Genomic DNA, 20,632 nt, shown 5'->3' with positions numbered 1-20,632 from the left:
TAAGAAAAATGTGAACTATCCCATGAGTCACAGTGTGAGAATTGGCAACTCTGACATAGGCCCTTCTCCTGGAAATACTAAATCCTCAGTGGGTTCAAAGTTAAGCATGTGTATGAGCAATTGCAAACTCCAAGCCTGGTGTATGAAATGTCTTAGGGTAAACTCCCCCTTGAGCATATGTTAACTCAGCCCTAGACAGAGCAGATGAAAATCACTATTAACAGAGCAGATGAAAGTCACACCTGAGCCAGGCTGCCTTGATGTGAGCTGGTGGCTCGAGGGGGACATGGAACAAATGGCTGTGTGCATTCCTGCAGAAGAGTGAGTGCGTTGAGACTCCTAAGGCTCCACATTCCCTAGATATCTGGCTCCCCAAATAGCCTCCACAAACATTCTGATCCATTTGGATCCCACTTGTCTTCAGTGCAGGAAGGGGCTGGCTTAAAATCATGGAATGTTCTTAGTAATAAATATTCCATGGCTACTTAATTCACCCTGATCTTGTCTGGTTTCTTTCCCCCTTCGCAGGATTTTAGATTCTCAAAACCCAGCGTGGTCTCTAGATGGAACAAGGGGAACAGCTGTGGGTCCCAAATCTCCAGGGTGCTGAGGAAAGGGAGAGTCCAGGACGCTCATGGGCAGGTGAGGAATTTGCTAAACAAACTCTGAAATCTCTGTGGCATTTCCCTGGGGCCTGTCAGCCTGGACTCAAGTCCATTTCCAAACAATGGTTTCCAAACATATAGTTTCAGGCGTTGCCCCCTGCCTAGAATCCTGCAGCCAGTTTTTGTGGTTGTACAACCTTGTTTTTCCATTTTTAAACCAGAAGGCTCTTCTCTCCCCCATAACTATTTGGCAGTTTCTCCCCTGTTGTTTGTGGGCATCTAACACTACAGGAGAGATAGCGAAACTTCCATGCCAAGTGCTGGCACTAGCACAAAGCAGACTGGGGTGAAAATAGAAAAAGCTCTCTAAGCCCTTCATTGACACTGACATTAGGTGTCACCTGCAGCAAGTAGAGATTTTCAGACAGGAATGTTAGTTAAATGGACAGTGTCAACTTAAAAATATCTGATCTCTGAGGGCACTAATCTCCCATTCCTCCCTCACTGCAAGTTTGCTTTTTCCAAAATACTGTGCAAGTAAATGCAGCTGGAGCATCAGTTTGTTAGTTTATCTTTATTGGAGTTAAAACATCTGATTGTTTTAGTCTGGAAACCCAGAGCCCTCCTTACAATGTTAGTTACACTCACTCATTGTCTTGTGTCTATGTGGGGCTGTTAGCTCCAAAATTAGAGGCACCCCATAATGGCCTGCCTACCCCAATAATTCTGTTAATTTATCTGTTTTGGTAGGTAAAAGGGGATGCATTGCCAGGGTTTTACCAAGGGGTTTCTCTCCAAACTTTGGAGGACTCCCCAGAATAGATTAGCTCTGTTGACTCTTGGAAGGAGACAGATACAGGCTTCCTCTCAAAGGATTGACACTCAGGTAATATTCTTTGAAGACAAAAATATTCTTTATTTAGCACAATATTGCTTAATACAAATTTGTTAAAAGAATAAAGAATCCATAAAATTTCTTAACAAGGCATAAACTCTATTAGCACAGATGCACAAAATTGCAATACCATACAACTGAAAATAGCGTCAAGTGGTTATGTTCCACATGTGATGGCCAGACACACAGAGTGTTGATAGCAAATCCTTACACATTTAAATCATAACAAACATCCAGTTTTATTACCCCATGCATACACATTCACACAGTTTTAGTCTTTATAGGAGAATTATCCTGCTTACTTTCTCTGCTGTCTTCTTTTCCCTCTGACAGCTCCTTCTGCTCTGTTAGTGTTATTGGTGTAGCTACTGCTCATTTCTTCTTAAGTGATTTTAACTCTTTTCTTCTTATTCTTGATTTTCCTTCTGTTCACTCACACACTAGTACCTTCCACTTGCCTCATACTGAGTGAAATCTGCCAGTTTTCTGCCTTAAGTACAGATTCTAGCCTTCTCTGGTTGGTCCTTTCCTTTTTATGAACCAGTCATGGGTGCTAATCTATCTGTCAATCAAACCAGACCGGATTGAAAACTTGTACCTTTTTTGACTGACCTGCTTGAAGATTTACCTCTTGTCTGACTGACCACTCCCTTCTGGTTTTGGAGTGACCTTTATTTCTGCTCTGCCTGCCTGCTATTGGCCAAATCTCTCCCAGACCTCCATTTTGGATTTCTCTGACTGTGACTGCTTCTGACCACCATTTTGTTATTGCTAGCCATAACCACCTAAAACTATCTTTATTAATTATTAAACCTCTGTAATTATAAACAACTAAGTATACTCTAACACTATGATTCACTGTCACCACTCTGTTTTTTATTATTTTAAACAAGTTTAATTTTGATCTCTCCCCACTTCAGCTAGTGGTGGTAGTGTAGAAGTCTTAGTGCTGTATTCCTTACATAGAACAGAGCAGCTGAAAAATCTCTTGTATCAGGGTGCTGCGCCTGGATCAGCCATTCCACTGGCATGCTGGTGCAGAGGACTCAGCGGCAGCTGGTTTTAGAGCTGTGTTGCTCATCCCTGCTGAAAGCAAGTCTGAAATTCCCCAGAGCAGACAGGCTTTAAACTGGACTCTTGAGCTGCTCCTCGGGGCAGGGATCATGTCTCTGGCTGTGTTTGTAGAGTACTGAGCACAATGGGGCCCGGATCCTGCTTGAGGTCTCTGAGCATGGCCTGACTATGAATAATAACTACTCTATTGCCCACATCCCCTCCCTTCCCCGAGCCTGCGGCCTTGTCTGCATTAGAAACTTAAATGGTTTGTAATTAGGCTGGTTGTATTGAAATGACCCAAGGTGTCGGCACCAGCCCTGCCGAGTTGGTTTTGGAACACTTGCACTGCCTCAATTCAGCTGGCATGTCCCTGAGGTTCCTGGCCTTCTGGCCATTTCAAACGCCATCCTGGGCCCGTTACATCCGTTCAGAAAGCTGATACAAAGATCATCTTCCTGGCTTGTGCTGTCACCATGGTAACTCCCCTCGACCCCCCACATCCTCCTGGGGCCTCCCTTCAATGCATCAAATATAAATGACTTGTGTCACTTTTAAGGCCTTTCACAGGCTTGCCCTGCCCTACCCAGGGCTGCCTAGAGGGGGGGGCAAAGGGGGCAATTTGCCCCGGGCCCCGGGCTCCGCAGGGGCCCCCAAGAGAAGAGCGGAGGCTCCCGCCTCCGCCCCTCTCCTGGAGCCTCAGCGCATCAAGCGCCGAGTCTCCGGACGAGCCCCTGAGCCCCGCCCCGCTCAGAGCGGTGTGGGGAGGGGGCGGGGCAGCTGCCTCCGCTCGGCGTGGAGCTCACAGCCCCGCCCCCTCACCACGCGGCTTTGAGCGGGACGGAGCTCAGACCCCGCCGGAGACGCGCTCCGGTAAGAGGCTGGGGCTGGGGCCGGGGGGGAAGCGGGACCCGCCGCAGCGCAGCCCGGGGTCTTCGGCGGCGGGGGGCCCCTTCTGTTCCGGGACCCGCCGCCGAAGTGCCCGAGGCCTGGCGGGACCCCGCCACGAATTACCGCCAAGACCGGGCTGTGCTTGGCGCGGTCCCGCCGCGGCAATTCGCGCGGGGCTCCCGCCACGGGTCTTCGGGGCACTTTGGCGGCGGGTCCCGGAACGGAAGGGCCCCCTGCCGCCGAAGACCCCGGGCCCCCGGAATCCTCTGGGCGGCCCTGGCCCTACCCACCATCTGCTCTGCCAGCTATATCAGCCACGTTGCCCATCAGTTTGCACTGCCCTCAAGTTTCCTGCCCCCACCCACTCCCGCTGTCCTCTGAGCATGAGAGGAGCTCACTGTAAACTATACAAAGCTGTTGCCGGCTCAAAGAGCCCGAGGCGGAGCAACAGCAGGGTTCGTTGCCCGGTGTGCGTCGCACTAATTATCACACCAGGGTGGAGAAGCAAAACCAGGTTTATTTGAGCCCAAAGAAAGGTGCCAGGTAGAAAAGCATTCTCAAATCCTGCACACCCGCACACGGGCGGGGTCCCAACATTTATACCCCACTTGTTTGTGTAAGCCTTTTGTTCGGTTTTCTCCCTCACCCCTCCCTTCCCAACAGCAGTTACATTAGGCATTACATTTCAGCGTGTTAGAAAAGTTCTCATCCACAAGCTTATCTTTGGCCTTCACAGCACAAACGCATACAGATTTTCCTCCCCCCTCTCCCCCTCCTCCCCGCCGCTTCTGCTGTTTCAAACTCCTACATTTGCAAGCTGAGACAGCTGATAGTTACATATTTTGCTTGCAGTCTGTTAGCATCTTAGGCTGGTTAAAGTTCACAGCATGTAAGAACTTTGGTTCACTTCAGGCCCAAAGTCACAACTTTGGTTTACTCAGGCCTAGTGACACCAACAAAGCCACTCCATTTTCTCCCTTCAGATGCCTCCTTAAAATTGACCTCTGCCATGGTAAGCACTTCAGGGCAAGGGACTGTGTGTGTATGTGTGTGTGTGTTTGTATACGGTGCCTAGCTTCATGTGTGTGCGCGTGCACATAGTGCCTAGCTCTGTGTATGGGTATATGCAGTGTGTATACGGTGCCTAGCTGTGTGTAGGTGAGTGTGCCTAGCACAGTAGGGCCTTATACGCATGATTAATACTATTTAGAGGGTAACTTTCTCCAGCATGCACAGAGCCTGGGGATTTTAGTGCTTCCTCTCATTATTGTTTCCAGTTATGGTTTCTATTGTGGCTGCTGAACCTGACTCGCTAGGTTCATTCATTCCCCAAAATGCAGTTTCTTGAAATCTCACTCCCCTGCCCTGCTGCATCCTCTGACAAAACCCTTCCATTATCACGGTGCTGAGCCCTGCACTTGTGCTCATGGGCCCCAAGATTCCCTCTGCTCCTCACACTCTCACTGGGCTCAGCTCTGGCAGTGAGAAGCAGCTCCATGCAGCTCCATCCCGGGTTATGTCTCGTCTTTCTGAGATCCAGACGTGCTGTCTGCAGGGCCGGTGCAAGGATATTTTGTGCCCTAAGCGAAACTTCCACCTTGTGCGCTCTCCCCCCCCCCCGAGCATCACTTATAAACTTTCAAAAATGAATACTGCATAATGTGGCATCGTTCATTAGAATTAATACACATTCAGCTTGAAAATTGATTAATTTCATTATTTAGTCTACATATTTAATGAAAATAAATGAATAACCTGACAGGGGTGGGGCTGGCTGGCTTTGGGCACGGGGTTGTGGCAGGGGTTGGATGGAAGACACGGGGTGTGGGGCTGGCTGGCTTTGGGCACGGGGGGTGCGGCAGGGGTTGGCTGGAGACGGGATGTGGGGCTGGCTGGCTTCGGACAGGGGGGTGCGGCAGGGGTTGGCTAGAGATGGGAGTGTGGGGCTGGCTGGCTTTGGGCAGGGCAGGGGATGCGGAGCTGGTTGGAAATGGGGTGTGGGGTTGGCTGGAGACGGGGTGTGGGGCTGGCTTTGGGCAGGGGGTGTGGCAGGGGCTGGCTGGAGACAGGGGGTGGGGCTTGGCTGCGGGCAGGGCAGAGGGTGCAGCAGGGGCTGACTGCGGGCAGGGTGGCGGGTACTAGGGCCGTCCCTAGATATTCTGGGGCCCTACGCAGTCTCCAGGTGTGGAGGGGTGCCCCAGGCCTCTGTGGGGGGAGTAGTGGGTGGCAAGGCCTCCTCAGGGGGGTGGGGCTGGCTTGGAGGGTAGGGGGAACCACCCCCCAGCACTCCCCGGTGGCATAGGCGGCAGGTTATATACATTTGCAGTGCTCGAGCATCAGGAATATTCAGGGCTGGGGGCCCTGCTCCAGCAATATTTGGAGCTGGGTCTCTCCCCCAGCCCTGCCTGGATTGGGCCCCGGCCCCTGCGGGTCTCCCCCCCGCCCCTGCTCTGCCACGTCCCTGCCTGACAGAAAGCAGCATGGCGCCTCTCCCCTGCCTGCTCATGCTGCTGGAGTAGAACGGCTCCTGGCAGAACTGCTGTCTGCTGCCCCAGGGTCCTAGTGCCCGCCAACCCCTACTGGCAGGGCAGGCTGCCCTTACCCTGTGCTTCCGCCCTCGCCCTGAGCCTCTTCAACACCCCAAACCCTCATCCCTCCGCACCCTGATCCTCTGTCCCAGTCCTGAGCCCCCCTGCAGCATGAACCCCTCATCCTCAGCCCCACAGCCCTCACCCCTGCACTCCCTCCTATCCCCAAACTCCCTCCCAGAGGGTGCACCACCTCCCCTTTCCCACACACCCCTTCCCACCCCCAAACTCCCTCCCAGAGCCTGCACCCCTCACCCCTTCCTACACCCCCACCCCCAGCCCAGAGCCTGCACCCAAACTCCCTCCCAAAGCCTGCACCCTGCACCCCTCCTGCACCCTAATTTCCAGCCCAGGACCTGCACCCCAGACCTCGCCCCCCAACCCTTCCCAGAGCCTTAGGCAGGTGGGGGCAGAGTTTGGGGTGGCGGGTTCTGGGCACCACCAAAATTTCTACAAACTTGCCACCCATGCCCGGTGGCGCAGCTGGGGCCGGGTCTCTGCACTTCCCCCCAGTGGTGAGTGCAGGCCCGGCCCTGCTGCAGAGCTCAGGGGAATGGCGGCAGGGTGGGGCTAAGCAGAGGTGAGGGATAGCTTAGTGGTTTGAGCATTGGCCTGCTAAACTCAGGGTTGTGAGTTCAATCCTTGAGGGGGCCACTTAGGGATCTGGGGCAAAAATTGGTCCTGCTAGTGAAGGCAGGGGGCTGGACTCAATGACCTTTCAAGGTCCCTTCCAGTTCTAGGAGTTTGGTATATCTCCAATTATTTTCTGCAGAAAAGGACCTAGGGGTTACAGTGGACGAAAAGCTGAATATGAGTCAACAGTGTGCCCTTGTTGCCAAGAAGGATAATGACATTTTGGGTTGTATAAGTAGGGGCATTTCCAGCAGATCGAGGGATGTGATCATTCCCCTCTACTCAGCACTGGTGAGGCCTCATTTGGAGTACTGTGTCCAGTTTTGGGCCCCACACTACAAGAAGGATGTGGATAAATTGGAGAGAGTGCAGCGGAGGGCAACAAAAATGATTAGGGGGCTGGAGCACATGACTTATGAGGAGAGGCTGAGGGAACTGGGATTGTTTAGTCTGCAGAAGAGAAGAATGAGGGGGGATTTGATAGCTGCTTTCAACTACCTGAAAGGGGGTTCCAAAGAGGATGGATCTAGACTGTTCTCAGTGGTAGAAGATGACAGAACAAGGAGTAATGGTCTCAAGTTGCAGAGGGGGAGGTTTAGGTTGGACATTAGGAAAAACTTTTTCACTAGTAGGGTGGTGAAGAACTGGAATGGGTTACCTAGGGAGGTAGTGGAATCTCCTTCCTTAGAGGTTTTTAAGGTCAGGCTTGACAAAGCCCTGGCTGGGATGATTTAGTTGGGTTTGGTCCTGCTTTGAGCAGGGGGTTGGACTAGATGACCTCCTGAGGTCCCTTCCAACCCTGAGAGTCTGAGTCTATGAGAGGTGGGGGCCCTGGGGCAGAGCCAGAGCAGCCGGGGGGAGCAGCACAGTACCCCCGGCGGCCGGAGGAGGAATGACATCACTTTCTGGCCGGCCGGAGCGGATCAAAGCCGCAGCGCCCCCTCACACAGCGGCAGGGAGAGGGTTACATGTTTAACCGGTACCGGGTGAGCACCCCAGACATTTTGGGCACTGCTTTTTGGCGCCCTCAAATCTTGGCGCCCTAGGCGACCGCCTAGTTTGCCTAGTGGTTGCACTGGCCCTGGCTGTCTGTGTATTTGAGGGGCTCCTTTGATGATGTGTGTCTGGCTGTGTGTTCTGAGCAGAGATGTGGGAGTCCAGTTCCCCATTAGCAGAGTGGCTGGACTTTGAGACCCTGGAGAGCTGGCAGAGGTAGCTTTGAAGTACAGGTAGCTGGCAGAGGTAGCTTTCACTGCTTTGAAATGGGCTGGGGTTAAAACCTGGGAACATTCTCTGTGATAAATATCCCACAAAGATGTAATTCACCCTGGTTTTGGAAAAGCAATGTGGTCTCCCATCTGGAATGAGGAGAAGAGTTACGGTGTCTGATCTTCAGGGCAAGGGAGACCTGCACAGGTGAGGAATCAGTTAAACCAGCTTGGGGGAAAACAGGAAATGAAGAAAAATCAGGTTCCCTTGAAGGGCTCATGAGTGGTCAGGATTGTCCCCAGCCGGTGTCATAACCTCATGGCAGACGTCACTCATGGCTTCCTGCCCTCTGATTCACACCTGGCAACAGCTGCATTTCCCCGGAGTGTTTGGATGGGATGTGTAGGTTCAATTTGCCCCCTCCTCTCAGGAAGGAGTGGGAGGGGAATTCAGCTCCTGGTGTACTGATCTCCCCGGCAGTTACTTTGGTTTGTTCCCCCTGGCACAGGGAATGACTCCTGTCTGGATTCTGTCTCTGTCCCAGCAGGTGATGGGACGGTGAGTGAGAGTGAGGAGGAGAACCCTGAGCAGGAAGGTCCTGAGCAAGTGGAACTGCATGAGGCGGGACCAGGGAGATCTGATGGGGATGTTTCCCCTGAGCTGGGTGAAGCCTGCGGGAGTCAGGGCAGGTCAGAGAAGGAGCAGGAAAGCCACCCAGAAGAGAGACAGGAGAATCCCGGCCACATTTTGGGACATTTGGGGAGACACAATGACTCTACAATCCACAGGGGACTCTGCCTCGGGCAGAAACCCAACACGTGTGAGGACTGTGGGAAAAGCTTCAGCCTGAGGTCAAATCTGATCACCCATCAGAGACTGCACCTGGGGGAGAGACCCTACCAGTGCCCGGAGTGCGGGCGCTGCTTCAGCCAGAGCTCACATCTCATCACACACCAGCGTCTGCACACGGGAGAGCGGCCCTACCGGTGCCGGGACTGTGGGAAGAGCTTCAATGTGAACTCGGACCTGATTAAACACCAGCGAACGCACACGGGCGAGAGGCCCTACCCTTGCACCGAGTGTGGGCGGCGATTCAGCAGCAGCTCCAACCTCACGAGGCACCAGCGGCTGCACACGGGCGAGAGACCCTATCGGTGCGAGGCCTGTGGAGAAAGCTTCCGGGACTGCTCATCCCTCACAATCCATCAGAGGGCGCACACAGGAGAGAGGCCCTATGTTTGCCCCGACTGTGGGAAAGGCTTCACTGACAGCTCCCTCCTCATCAAGCATCAGAGGACGCACCAGACAGAGAAGTGCTTTAACTGCCCCGACTGCGGGAAAAGCTTCTCCACCAGCACGTACCTGACCAGGCACCAGAGAACCCACCTGGCTGAGAAGCCCTATCGGTGCGACGAGTGTGGCAGGGGATACAGCCAATTCGCTCACCTCACCACCCACCAGAGAGTGCACACGGGAGAGAGGCCCTACATCTGCCCTGAATGTGGGAAAAGCTTCACCACCAGCTCTGCCTTGACCAAGCACAAGAGAATCCACACGGGAGAGAGACCATATGTCTGCCCCGACTGTGGGAAAAGCTTCACTCAGAGCTCAAACGTTATCACCCACTGGAGACTCCAGCATGGGAAATCCCTGTGAGACCCTTAGCATGGTCACCACGGGAACAGCAGCTCTGCCCACCCCCAACCCCAGCCTCAAAAATCCCTGTGAGAGCCCAGGACGGCCACAGGAACAGCAGCTCTGCCCATGCCCCACCCCTAGCCGGAAAAATCCCTGTGAGACCCTCGGCACTGACGCCATAGGAACAGCAGCTCTGCCCATCCCCCACCCCCCGAGCCTGGGAAATCCCTGTGAGACCCCCTGCCCCAGCACAGCCGCCACAGGAACAGCAGCTCTGCCCATCCCCCACCCCCAGCATGGTCATCCATGGGAACAGCCTGCTGATTCCCACCCATGGCACCAGCCTTTTGCCTGCCCTTTCATGGCATAGCAAGCGGCAGCGGCCAATGACCCCTTGGCTTTGTGGGTTTGGCTCTCCTCAGTGCTGTTGAGACTCTCTGCCTCCTGCTGATCTGGTGCAAGGGAGAGAGAAGAAACCTACTACTGGTGCCAGATCCCTAGAGTGAAGTCTTCCCATTTCCATTCCCATTGCGCCTACCCCAGTGCTTTAGGGCTGGGGTCATACAAACCCTCTCCCCTCCAGCACGGTTGTTGATTTCCTGCTGGGTCTGGTTAGTGCCTGTCACATGTTCATAAAAGTTTCATTCCTTAAACTCACGTGTTTTCTTGAAGAGCAGCTGTAGTGCTGGTGTCAGCAGATCCAGCAGACTAGCTGGGGCCTGTGGAGGACATGGACAGTGGGTGGGGATCAGTGGGGGAAGGAAGCAGGGTGCCATTAGAGCTGAAGTTCTGGTCCATAATGATCAGAGCTCAGAATAATGCCAGCTAATTTCCACAAAGATTATTTGAATTTGTGCCTGGGTTTTCTTTGGCCCTGTTCATGCCCATTTGTGATCATTTGCTCTCAAGCATTGTGCTTTATTAGCTCAGGTGTTTGTGGAAATGAATTTCCAAGTTGCCCATGTGCGTAATCTGTTAAACTAGATTTTAAATCCAAGATCATCCAGCCAAGAACAAACAATACCGTGTGACTTACATGGCCCAGTACAACTAAGGAACACACTTGATAGTTCAGCTATGGAGTATTTGCAATTAAACCAGAGAGTGGGAAACCATTTGAAGGGATACTCATCCAACAACCAGTACATCTGAGGAAATCATGATCTATTTGCAGATCTACATTGCAGGCAAATATGCTCAATTCCTGGAAGAAATTCATCATTATGAGCAAATTGCTCATCTCTTCAGTATGAGCTAATTGTTCATCTTTAGCAATGAGATGCAGAGATAATGAATCCCAAACAACTTATCCTGTATTACACAAAATGCCTGATCTCGGCTCATTTCACCTTAAAGCAAGGAAGTGATGGGGTTTCAGTGCTATTGAACAATTCTCACTGATCACAAGGATTTGAGTCTACTGGGTGATTGGGCAGCACAGAGGCAGGTGAAGTTCAGCACAGAGAGGAACAAAGTGAAGCATGTTGGAAAGAACACTTTGTGTTGGGCAGACATGCTGAAACGAACTGTAACCACAAAGGAAAAAGGCCGAGGGGTCATTCTGGGCAGCTTAGTGTAAATATCCTCTCAAGGGACAGCGATGGTTTAACACAATCCAGAAGCTGGGCTGCATTAATAAGAATGTAAATAGGGTCTGAATGAGCTCTCCCCTGCAGGGGCGGCTCTAGGCATTTTGCCGCCCCAAGCACAGCAGGCAGGCTGCCTTCGGCGGCTTACCTGTGGGAGGTCCCTGGTCCTGCGGATTTGGAGGCAGCCTGTGGGAGGTCCGCTGAAGCCACGGGACCAGTGGACCCTCCGCAGGCATGCCGCTGAAGGCAGCCTACCTGCCACCCTCGCGGCGACCGGCAGAGCGCCCCCCACGGCTTGCCTCCCCAAACATGCACTTGGCGTGCTGATGTCTAGAGCCGCCACTGCTCCACTGATAATCTAGAACTGAGCTGCAGGGAAAAGACTTCAGGAGCAGACTGTATTTACACTGATGCCTACTCTGCATAGGTGCGCAGCAGATGGAGCTGCTTTGCCAAAGTGATCAGTTCTGGCTGGTTTTGAGTTACAAATCACTCTAGTATTTGAAAGCAGGGGCAATGAAATGTTGTTATCCTGATTGGACAAGTAAAGGGCAGCAGAACTGTGCTTAGCCTGCCCTGATTGAAAGGGTCACCTTAAACTGAACCTCACTTGCTAAGCAGGGGCTAGAGATGTCAAATCCCTATGAAGGGGAGAGGTTTGTATGTGATGTGGATGCTGTTTAAAGAGTTTTAGGCACCATTTGATCCTTCCTCCTCCTCCAGGGTTTAAAACCAGCTGATTAGATTCAATTGAGAGTTATAATTTCTGCTCAGCCATTACCACAGCTGAATCCCTGATAGCCAGTCTAGGGGCTATGTCTTGGACCTGATGAAGGGAGAGTGGTGAAATGAAGGACAATGCAGAAGTTGGACTGTCAGTGAGGTTCCCTCTGACCCACTGAAGTCACCTGACTTAAGCGGTGGAACCTCAGAACATGGTGTCACAGAAGTGGTGGTGAACATGCAACAGCAGCAGCAAGTGACCAGAGGCAGTGGCAAGCAGCCAGTTGCAGAGGTGCATAGCAACTGCAGAGACATAGCTCATTGCTCCCACACTTTCTGTGGGTGGGGAGGTGAACCTTTATGAATGTACCTCGGAATTCTGGGTCTTCACTGACCGAGGACAGCAACTGTGATTGAGGTGCAGCAGTGGGAGAGGTGAGTGACACATCTGTGTTAAAGGGACATTCATTCATAGGACTCTCCCACTGCAATGTGGGAAATTGAGGCAAAAGATACTGCCCAACACACTGTGGTCACATGCTTGGAACGTGGTTATGGTGTTTTCCCAACTTAACGCTTGGTTCCTTATCCCTTCTAATAAAAGTTCTCTTTTGTTATACATGGACTCAGTGCTTGCACGTGGGGCAGTACTACCTCTTAGAAGCACCCAGAGGTGGTGGTCAGTTTTCCTAGATTCCTGGCTGGAGGCTGTAGCCAGTTCTGTTTTGTATTGTTTAAGAGGGGCCCTGAGATATTGAATCCAGCCCTTGTTGCTGTTGTCACTGCCTGTCAGAGAAGGGTTCCATTAGCCCAGGTAATGTGACTGCAGATGATGGTTATGTCAGTCAGTAGTGTTGTATAGTGCACTCACATCTCCAGTGTAGTGTTCAGTACCAAGAGGCCAGTACAGGAATTCACGGTCCATTTTCATAAATTTTTAAAATCTTGAATTTCACAGTTTGATATTTAAATCTTAAATTTCATGGTGGTGTAATAAAACAAATATGTATTTTAAAATGGCAGAATATAAACATGTAAAGTCCTTAAGACTCAACATTTCTCAAAGTGGGGGTCTCGACACAAAAGGGGGTCGCAAAGCTATTGAAGGGGGTTCACAGAATTGCCATCCTTCTGCGCTTCCTTCAGAGCTGGGTGGCCTGAGAGCAGTGGCTGCTGGCTGGGTGCCCAGCTCTGAAGACAGCACCAATGCCAGCAGCAGCACAGAAGTACGGGTGGCAATAATGTGACTTCCCACTACAATAACCTTGCAACCCTCTTTTGGTTCGGGACCCCCAGTTTGAGAAATGCTGTGTATTTTTGTATACTTTTACCCTATAGTATAGAGTAAAAGTATACAAAAGACCAGATGATATGGGGGAGCCCAGATTTCATGGTCCGTGACGTGTTTTTTCCTGGCCATGAATTTGGTAGGACCCTACACATGAGGTATATAGTGATTCCTGGGGCTGTCCATCATTTCTCAGTGTTGAGCCGTACATCCTTATCACCGCATTTCATTCCCCGTTCAGAGAAATGGGAGTGTGGATCCTCAGTATTACAGAGCTCACCTCCCTGTGTGTCTGATGTCAGCTGAGATCATCTGAACTGCCCTCACACATCTAAACAAAAGAACCCCTGACTCCTACTGGCAGAGCCCCTCAGCCCTGCTCTCTAACCAGGCAGATTGCCAAGGGACCCACATTCCCCATCCCCACCCCTCCCACTCACCACAAGCCATGAAGGGCAACCCAGAGAAGGTGGCAGTAAAAGTGAACAGATGGGACTGGCCAGTCACACTGCACGAGATCTTGCCCACCCCACAGTCCAGGAAAATCCCACCCCCAAGCTGGGTTGGTGGGAAGGAGCCAGAGGGTGGCAGAAATCTCCCTTCAGCCAGAGGAGTTAGTACCTATGCTCAGGTGATAGACCCCCTTCCTGCTCACAGGTTCCCTACAAGCCCCAGTCTCCTCTCACTCTTGTCTCCCACCCTCACCTTCCAGTAACGCCACCTGCTGAAGAACCCCCCAGCACCCAGGTCATTGCCACCAGTATTAACTCGTTCTGGATTGTTGGGCCAGTCCTCCCATGTGTCAGAGTCTCATGTGTCTTCGATTCACAGACAGGATGAGCCGTATCTGGATCCAGAGTAACATGCACGGTGGAAGAGAGTTGCAGGGTCAGTGTGAGGGGCGAGATCAGTCAATGAACTAAAAGGTATTAACCTGTCTCCCCATTAATCACTCTTTAATCTCTGTGTCAGGCTATCTGGCATGGCTCACAGCTGAGAGTGCCTGTCTCAGGGCTAGGGTGACCAGATGTCTCAAATTTATAGGGACAGTCCTGATTTTTGGGTCTTTTTCTTATATAGGCTCGTATTACTCCCCACCCCCATCTCGATTTTTCACATTTGCTGTCTGGTCACCCTACTCAGGGCAGACTGTCAAAAACAGGGCAGACACCCTAAACTGATGGTTTGTTCTGTAATTAGATTTCACCAAGCCAGTAACAAATGTGAACTCCTGGATCACTGTATCAGTCTTGCCATGGAGTCACGGATAGTCCCCTTAGACTCGCCAGCCTATTTTGCCACCCAAACTGGACTTAGTGATAAATGGACACTTACACCAAAAATCACACAGCACTCAGGTTGCTCCCAGACCCCAATCACTTACCCCAGGTCAATTGGTATCCTAGATCAGAGGTTCTCAGTCCGTGAGCTCCATTCAGGTGGTCCGCAGATAGTTCCCTCCATTCCCTGGGTGGCCACACACGAGAGAATGAAGGGCCACTCTCCTAATTAGTAGAGCTGTGCAGGCATGGCTCCACTAATTAGGTGCCTGGACCCTGGAGAAGACGTACATGTAAGGTGAGGTGGTGGCCTTGGAGGGAATAAGGGGTAGGTGGGAGGAAGCAGTGGGGTGAGAAGAGGGGGTGAGGGGAATTTGTGACATGCAGGGCTGTGGCAGCCAGAGAAAGAGGCCATTTTCCCCAGCTCCAGGGCTGCAGCTGCTGGTGAGAGATGGCCCTCCTTCCCAACCTCTCTCTGTGGCTGCTGTGGCAGGGGAGAGACCCCCCACTCTTTCCCAGCCCCAGCTCGGGGGCTGCTGCCTGTGCGGGATAGAGGGAGAGACCACCCTCCTTCCCAGCCCCAGCTTGGGGGCTGCCGTGGCGGAGGAGAGAGGGCACATCCATCACATTAGAAAGGTAAGACTACTGATATTAAAATACGAGTTGTGAGCTTTTATTTGTAGAACAAAAAACATTGTTTTTTTTTTTAATATAGTGCTTTTAGCCAAAGCATCTTACAATAGTTAGCTAACGGTACAAACAACATTTGGAAAGATCATTAAGTGGTTTGCCGAGACCCTCAGCAATTTTCAAGTGATCCGTGGAAAAAAAAAGTTAGAGAGCCACTGCCCTAGTTCTTACACCAAGGACAACACCTGTAGCTGGTCCTGTAATAAACTATCTAAAGGTTTATTAACTAGGAAAAAGAAATGAGAGTTATGTACAGGTTAAAACAAGCCAACAGATATACACACACTAATGAGTTATCTGTGGTTCCTAAAGGTGACTGAGGTGTGGTAACCTGTATGTTCAAACTATCTTTCAGGGTGGACCCAGGTTGACCTTGGGGCTCTCTGATTTTGTTTAGTGTCTCTGGCTCTGTGAAAGTTCAAAGAGCAGAGGTGAGAAACAAATTCTGGGGTGACCCTGTTTTATCTTTTATGATTAGTCTTCCAGCCTATGAGGGGAATGCTCTTGCACATAAGATTTCCAAGGTTTGATAGGGCCATTCACCAATCCTTTGTATTGTGATGTTCCTTAATGGCACATTTAATCTTGATAGGCCTAAATGGAGGGGTGTGTGTGGGGGAACAATTCCTGTGCCTAGGTTCACAAGTTCAGAGCAAACATTTTCAAAGTTATATAAAGCAAAATGTACATATTTCCTGATAGCCTGGAATAGTGACATTACAATTGAGATTAATGCAGGCAGCAATTTACAAGCAGTTCATAGCATCTAAACATGAAATACATTCTTACAAGACTAATACCTATTTTGAACAAAATTAACATACAGGTGAACTGGTCTGGTTTTCAGCTATGAGTGTGTCCGTTCTTAGCTAATACCTATGGTCTTAGCCAGAATTGACACTTGGTTTACCAGCATCACACATGCAACTGTATGAGTTGTGCACACCATCATGCACTTCTTGAGAGAGAAACAATTTCTGGACTGCTCAGGCTGTGTCATAGATGCCTCCTACAGGGGGTGTGGAGGAGCAGTGTTCGGGGTGAGGGTGCCAGCTGCTCCATGCATCCAGGTCAGTTGCCCCATATGGGTGCAGGAGGAGAGTGCAGGGGTTAGGGGTGAAGTTGGCACAGTGTAGAGGTTGGGGCACAGTAGGGGTCAGGGGTTGGGGATGCAGGAGGGAGGGGCAGGAGTTGAGGGCGCAGGAGGGGGCAGAGGTTAGGGGCAAAACATGACAGCTAACAAAGAACGGCTGCCTACAAAATTATTTCATTAAAGAAGATTTCAGCCAGTTATGAACATTCCCCTAAAATCCAGGACAGCTCTCTTATCCCCTATGGCTTGCTTTACATCTTAAACTTTTAAAAGGTTTTAAAATTTTTTTTGATATGATTAAAAATTCTATGTTAGCAAAAGAACATGACTGTTTCCAACTGAGGGGGGGAAAGGATAGGAGGGGGACAGGAAAGAGTTGGGGGGGGTTGGGGTGAGAGTTGGGGCTGTTTCTTCAGATAACTGTGTCAGAGGTTGCAGCCTTATCTCTGAACTTCCTGCAGTCACAAAGCTCTGGCTTTTGTCTTTTAAAATTTTTATTTTTTTATTTGTAAAAATCATCAGTTGTGGGTTTTACACTGTATCCTAATTTTACAACTTTTGTTACAATTTACAAGTAAAACAGTTTTTGTTTGGTTGATTTTTTTAATATTCTGGTCAATTCATTTAGGGAAAATTAAAAAAAGCAAACTTAGAAAGCTCTGACGTCTTTTTACATTTTTTTTTAAATTGTAAAACCCTTCTTTACATGAGGGTTTTGTATAATATTGCTATTCCTCAGGAACTTATTTCTTCACAATTTATATTCTTGTAAACTATTTGTACAGGATTTTTTCTTACTATGCAAGTCATGTAGATAAAAAATTACTAAAGTCTTTATTTAAGTTGTGCAACACAGATGATAATTATTTACTTATGGAAATTAAGTAATATTAGCATCTTTTTAAAATGTAAAAACATCCTTACATTATTTTTAAAATGTCTGATAGTATAGCTTATACTCACTTTGTTTAATGTCAATACAGGGTGATTAAAAAAATCTTTTGTTACAAAAGTTAAAAAAGGGGGGGGGTATGTTTCTTCACTAAAGTTTCTCAATTCTTTAGCAAAAGGGCTTGCTTTGCCACAATTTACAAATGTCAATTTTATTTCATTAGCCCTAAAACATGAATTTTGGTTATTTTACCTTTAAAAGCTACAAAACTGCTTCCATGCTATCTTTTAAAAGTTCGTTTGGTAAGACATTTTTAAAAAGTCAAAAGCTTGGCTCTGGTAAAAAGGGTTATCAACTCTTTTAGGCCATGGCTACACTTGCAAATTTGCAGCGCTGCAGCAGGGTGTGAAAACACACCCTCTCCAGCGCTGCAAATTGTGGCGCTGCAAAGCACCAGTGTGGTCAAAGCCCCAGCGCTGGACGTTATTCCCCACAGGGGAAAAATAGCCTTCTTATCTATGGTAAAAAGTGTTAACTGTTTTACATGTTAGTTTTTCTTTTATGTTAGCCTGGGTGTGTTTTGTATAAAGTGTGTAAACCTGAAGCTTTCTTTACAGATTGCAGGTTTTTAGAACAGTTTTCCTTTAGCCAAAATTTTAAAGGCTGGTGTGTATTTGTTAAAACTTTACTTGGTTTAACAGCATTTAGATTTTTTTTTTTAAAGTTGGGAAAGGAAAAAGGTGTCAGAAGAAACAGCTTTCTTATTGTTGCTAAAAAGTGTTAACTCTTTTACATATGCTACTATTCCTTTTACATTAGCCCAGGGATAGGCAACCTATGGCACCTGTGCCGAAGGCAGCACGCAAGCTGATTTTCAGTGGCACTCACACTGCCCAGGTCCTGGCCACCCGGTCCGGGGGGCTCTGCATTTTAATTTAATTTTAAATGAAGCTTCTTAAACATTTTAAAAACCTTATTTACAACAATAGTTTAGTTATATATTATAGACTTATAGAAAGAGACCTTCTAAAAACGTTAAAATGTATGACTGGCACGCAAAACCTTAAATTAGAGTGAATAAATGAAGACTTGGCACACCGCTTCTGAAAGGTTGCTGACCCCTGCATTAGCCTGTGTGATTTGTATAAAGTGTGTAAACATAAAGCCTTCTTTGCAATTTTTAGGGCAGCAGCTGTCCTTTAGGCAAAACTAGCAAGCTCGCACTGTTTTTTAAAGGCTGGTGTATTTCTACAAAAACTTGTGCTATGCACAGTTTTGGCCACTTATTCCTTTGTTGTTTAAAGAGCTGTGTTTTTTAAACAGACCAGTGGTTGATAGCCACACCTCAGTGGTTATGTGGGACATTCTGATTGGTTCAGGAAAATGAATTCTATGAAATAGTTATAGGACAGTTTCTCATTGGCCCAGCCAAGAGGCTGGTTTGCCAGAGACTTGTTGGCATTTGCCTAGAGGTAGCGCTGGGGTAGCCATGGGCGGCAGGTTTGTATAATTTTTGGTGGTGCCCAAGTGTATCCGTCTCATCCATAGGACGGACCAGGACAACTGCCCCAGACCCTGTGCTTTGGGGGGGGCATGGGGTCCAGGGTGGCCTGGGGGGTTAGCGGGGTGCCTGGCGCCGACAGCAGCGAGAAACCCTGCTCCGCCCTGCCTCTTCCCACTCCACCTCTTCCCCGAAGTCCCTGTGTGACTAAGTGGAACTGTTCTTAATATTTCCTCTGAATACTGTGTGGGTGCTTCAGTTTCCCCTATGCATTTCTTAAGTCTCCAGTGTGCATAAATGGCTGACAATCTGTCTCCTAGCAACAAAAGGCCAGGGCTCTTCCCCCCTTGCAAGGGGACAGCTAAAGGTGAACAAAGAGATCAGGTGACCTCCTGGCCCGGAAAGAGACAAAGGCCAGAAAGGAGGGGCTGGAGGGGATTTCAGTTTGGAGCTGGCTGGGGACGGGAAGTGAGGGCTCAGAATGGATCCAGCTGAGGGATCCCATTCTCTGTACCTACAAGCTCTGTTTTAGACCATGTTCATGTCATTTAATAAACCTCTGTTTTACTGTCTGGCTGAGAGTCACATCTGACTGTGAAGTTGGGGGTGCATGCAGGACCCTCTGGCTTCCCCAGGACCCCACCTGGGTGGACTCTGTGGGGAGCGCATGGAGGGGCAAATGCTGAATGCTCCAAGGTCAGACCCAGGAGGTGAAGCCGTGTGAGCTTCTTGCCCTGAAGACACTCTGCTCTGAGGGAGAGGAGGCTCCCCAAAGTCCTGACTGGCTTTGTGGGGAGCAGTTCCAGAGCATTGCCTGGGGACTTTGTGACACCCTGCCCCTGAGCAATGCCGGGAGCCGGTGAGGTGGAGCGGAGTGGGTTGGGGCCAGGTCACCTGCTGCTGCCAGCGCCAGGCCCCTCGCTAACTCCCCAGGCTGCCCTGGACTCCGTGACCCTCCTGAAGCACAAGATAGGGGTAGGCACCACCATGTTGTGCGACGGACAACGGGGGCAGGTGGGTATTATGTCATTCAATCATTCAACCCATAAAATAGCACGCATTTTGCCACACTGGAAAAACAAAACAAACAAACAAACCAGTAACTTAGCTAACAACAATAAATTCAACTCATATAATTAATGAAAAATGTGTGTATACTGTATATGAGATTATATGAGAAATGAAAATGAGCTTGCTTTGGGATTTTACAAGGCACTTATATCATTTAAACACATTTGGTACCTTGAGTAATGACACTTCTTGCAAATCACATAAATAGGGGACCCGTGGTCCCCTTCCCTCACCCCATTGCAAAGGCACAGGAGTTATTGCTGGCTGCCCTAGGGCTGCAGAAAACCATATGGGCAAAACATGGAAAGAAGAGGATCAATTTATACAGCGGGCTGAAGGGGACTCCCATAGTGCATTAATTAACCCTTAACTAACTACTTATGACAGTTAAGTTCTACCTGTAAAGGGTTAACACAGACCTGGTGAAACACCTGACCAAAGGACCAATCAGGGAAGAGAATTTGAAAATCCCAGAGAGCGGGAACTTGGGTCTCTGTGTTCTTTGTTCTGTGTTCTTAGCCGTCTGGAACTACACCAGCCCAGACGCTTAATCAAGTCTGCTCATCTTTCTGAACTAATTTCTTCTATTCAAGCTAGTGAGTATTAGAAGTATGGGGTAATTTCATATAAGAATCCTGTGTCTGAAATTCTGTGTGTTTGTATTGATTATTCGTAATTTTGCCTGTATTGTTTGTACTGAGGAAAAGGGAGAAATTTCTCCAGAGATTAATAAGATTAGACCCTATGAATGTCTATCTTGGATTCATAGAGATTGTGTATTTTTTTTCTTTTTTTATTCTTTTAATAAACTCTTTTAGGTTCAGGACTTGGTTAAGTTCCTTACCTGTGGATTCAGGGGAAGGAAGCTAGGCGTCACTCTGTGGAGACAAGGGTTGTCTCCAAGCAGAGAAAGCAGGGAAGGGAGAGGGAAGTGAAAGGAATCTTTCTCCTTCTGTGATTTGATCTGTGCTTCCCCAGGAAAGTCTCTGGAAG

At 49.3% G+C, this 20,632-nt stretch overlaps 1 protein-coding gene across 1 annotated transcript in view; it reads left to right on the top strand.

The window, feature by feature from the left end:
• The window catches only part of LOC120383256 (zinc finger protein 345-like), a 71,730-nt gene that overhangs the window by 923 nt on the left and 50,175 nt on the right, over positions 1-20,632 (top strand). Inside the window, exon 2 of the mRNA XM_039501144.1 lies at positions 529-642. Coding sequence (XP_039357078.1) covers positions 564-642 — 79 coding nt within the window. The 5' untranslated portion in view covers positions 529-563. The remainder of the gene's footprint in view (positions 1-528; positions 643-20,632) is intronic.

Source organism: Mauremys reevesii, linkage group 15 (genome assembly GCF_016161935.1).
Source record: "Mauremys reevesii isolate NIE-2019 linkage group 15, ASM1616193v1, whole genome shotgun sequence".
Taxonomy (NCBI): domain Eukaryota; kingdom Metazoa; phylum Chordata; order Testudines; family Geoemydidae; genus Mauremys; species Mauremys reevesii.
This window is presented reverse-complemented; position numbering and strand designations above follow the sequence as displayed.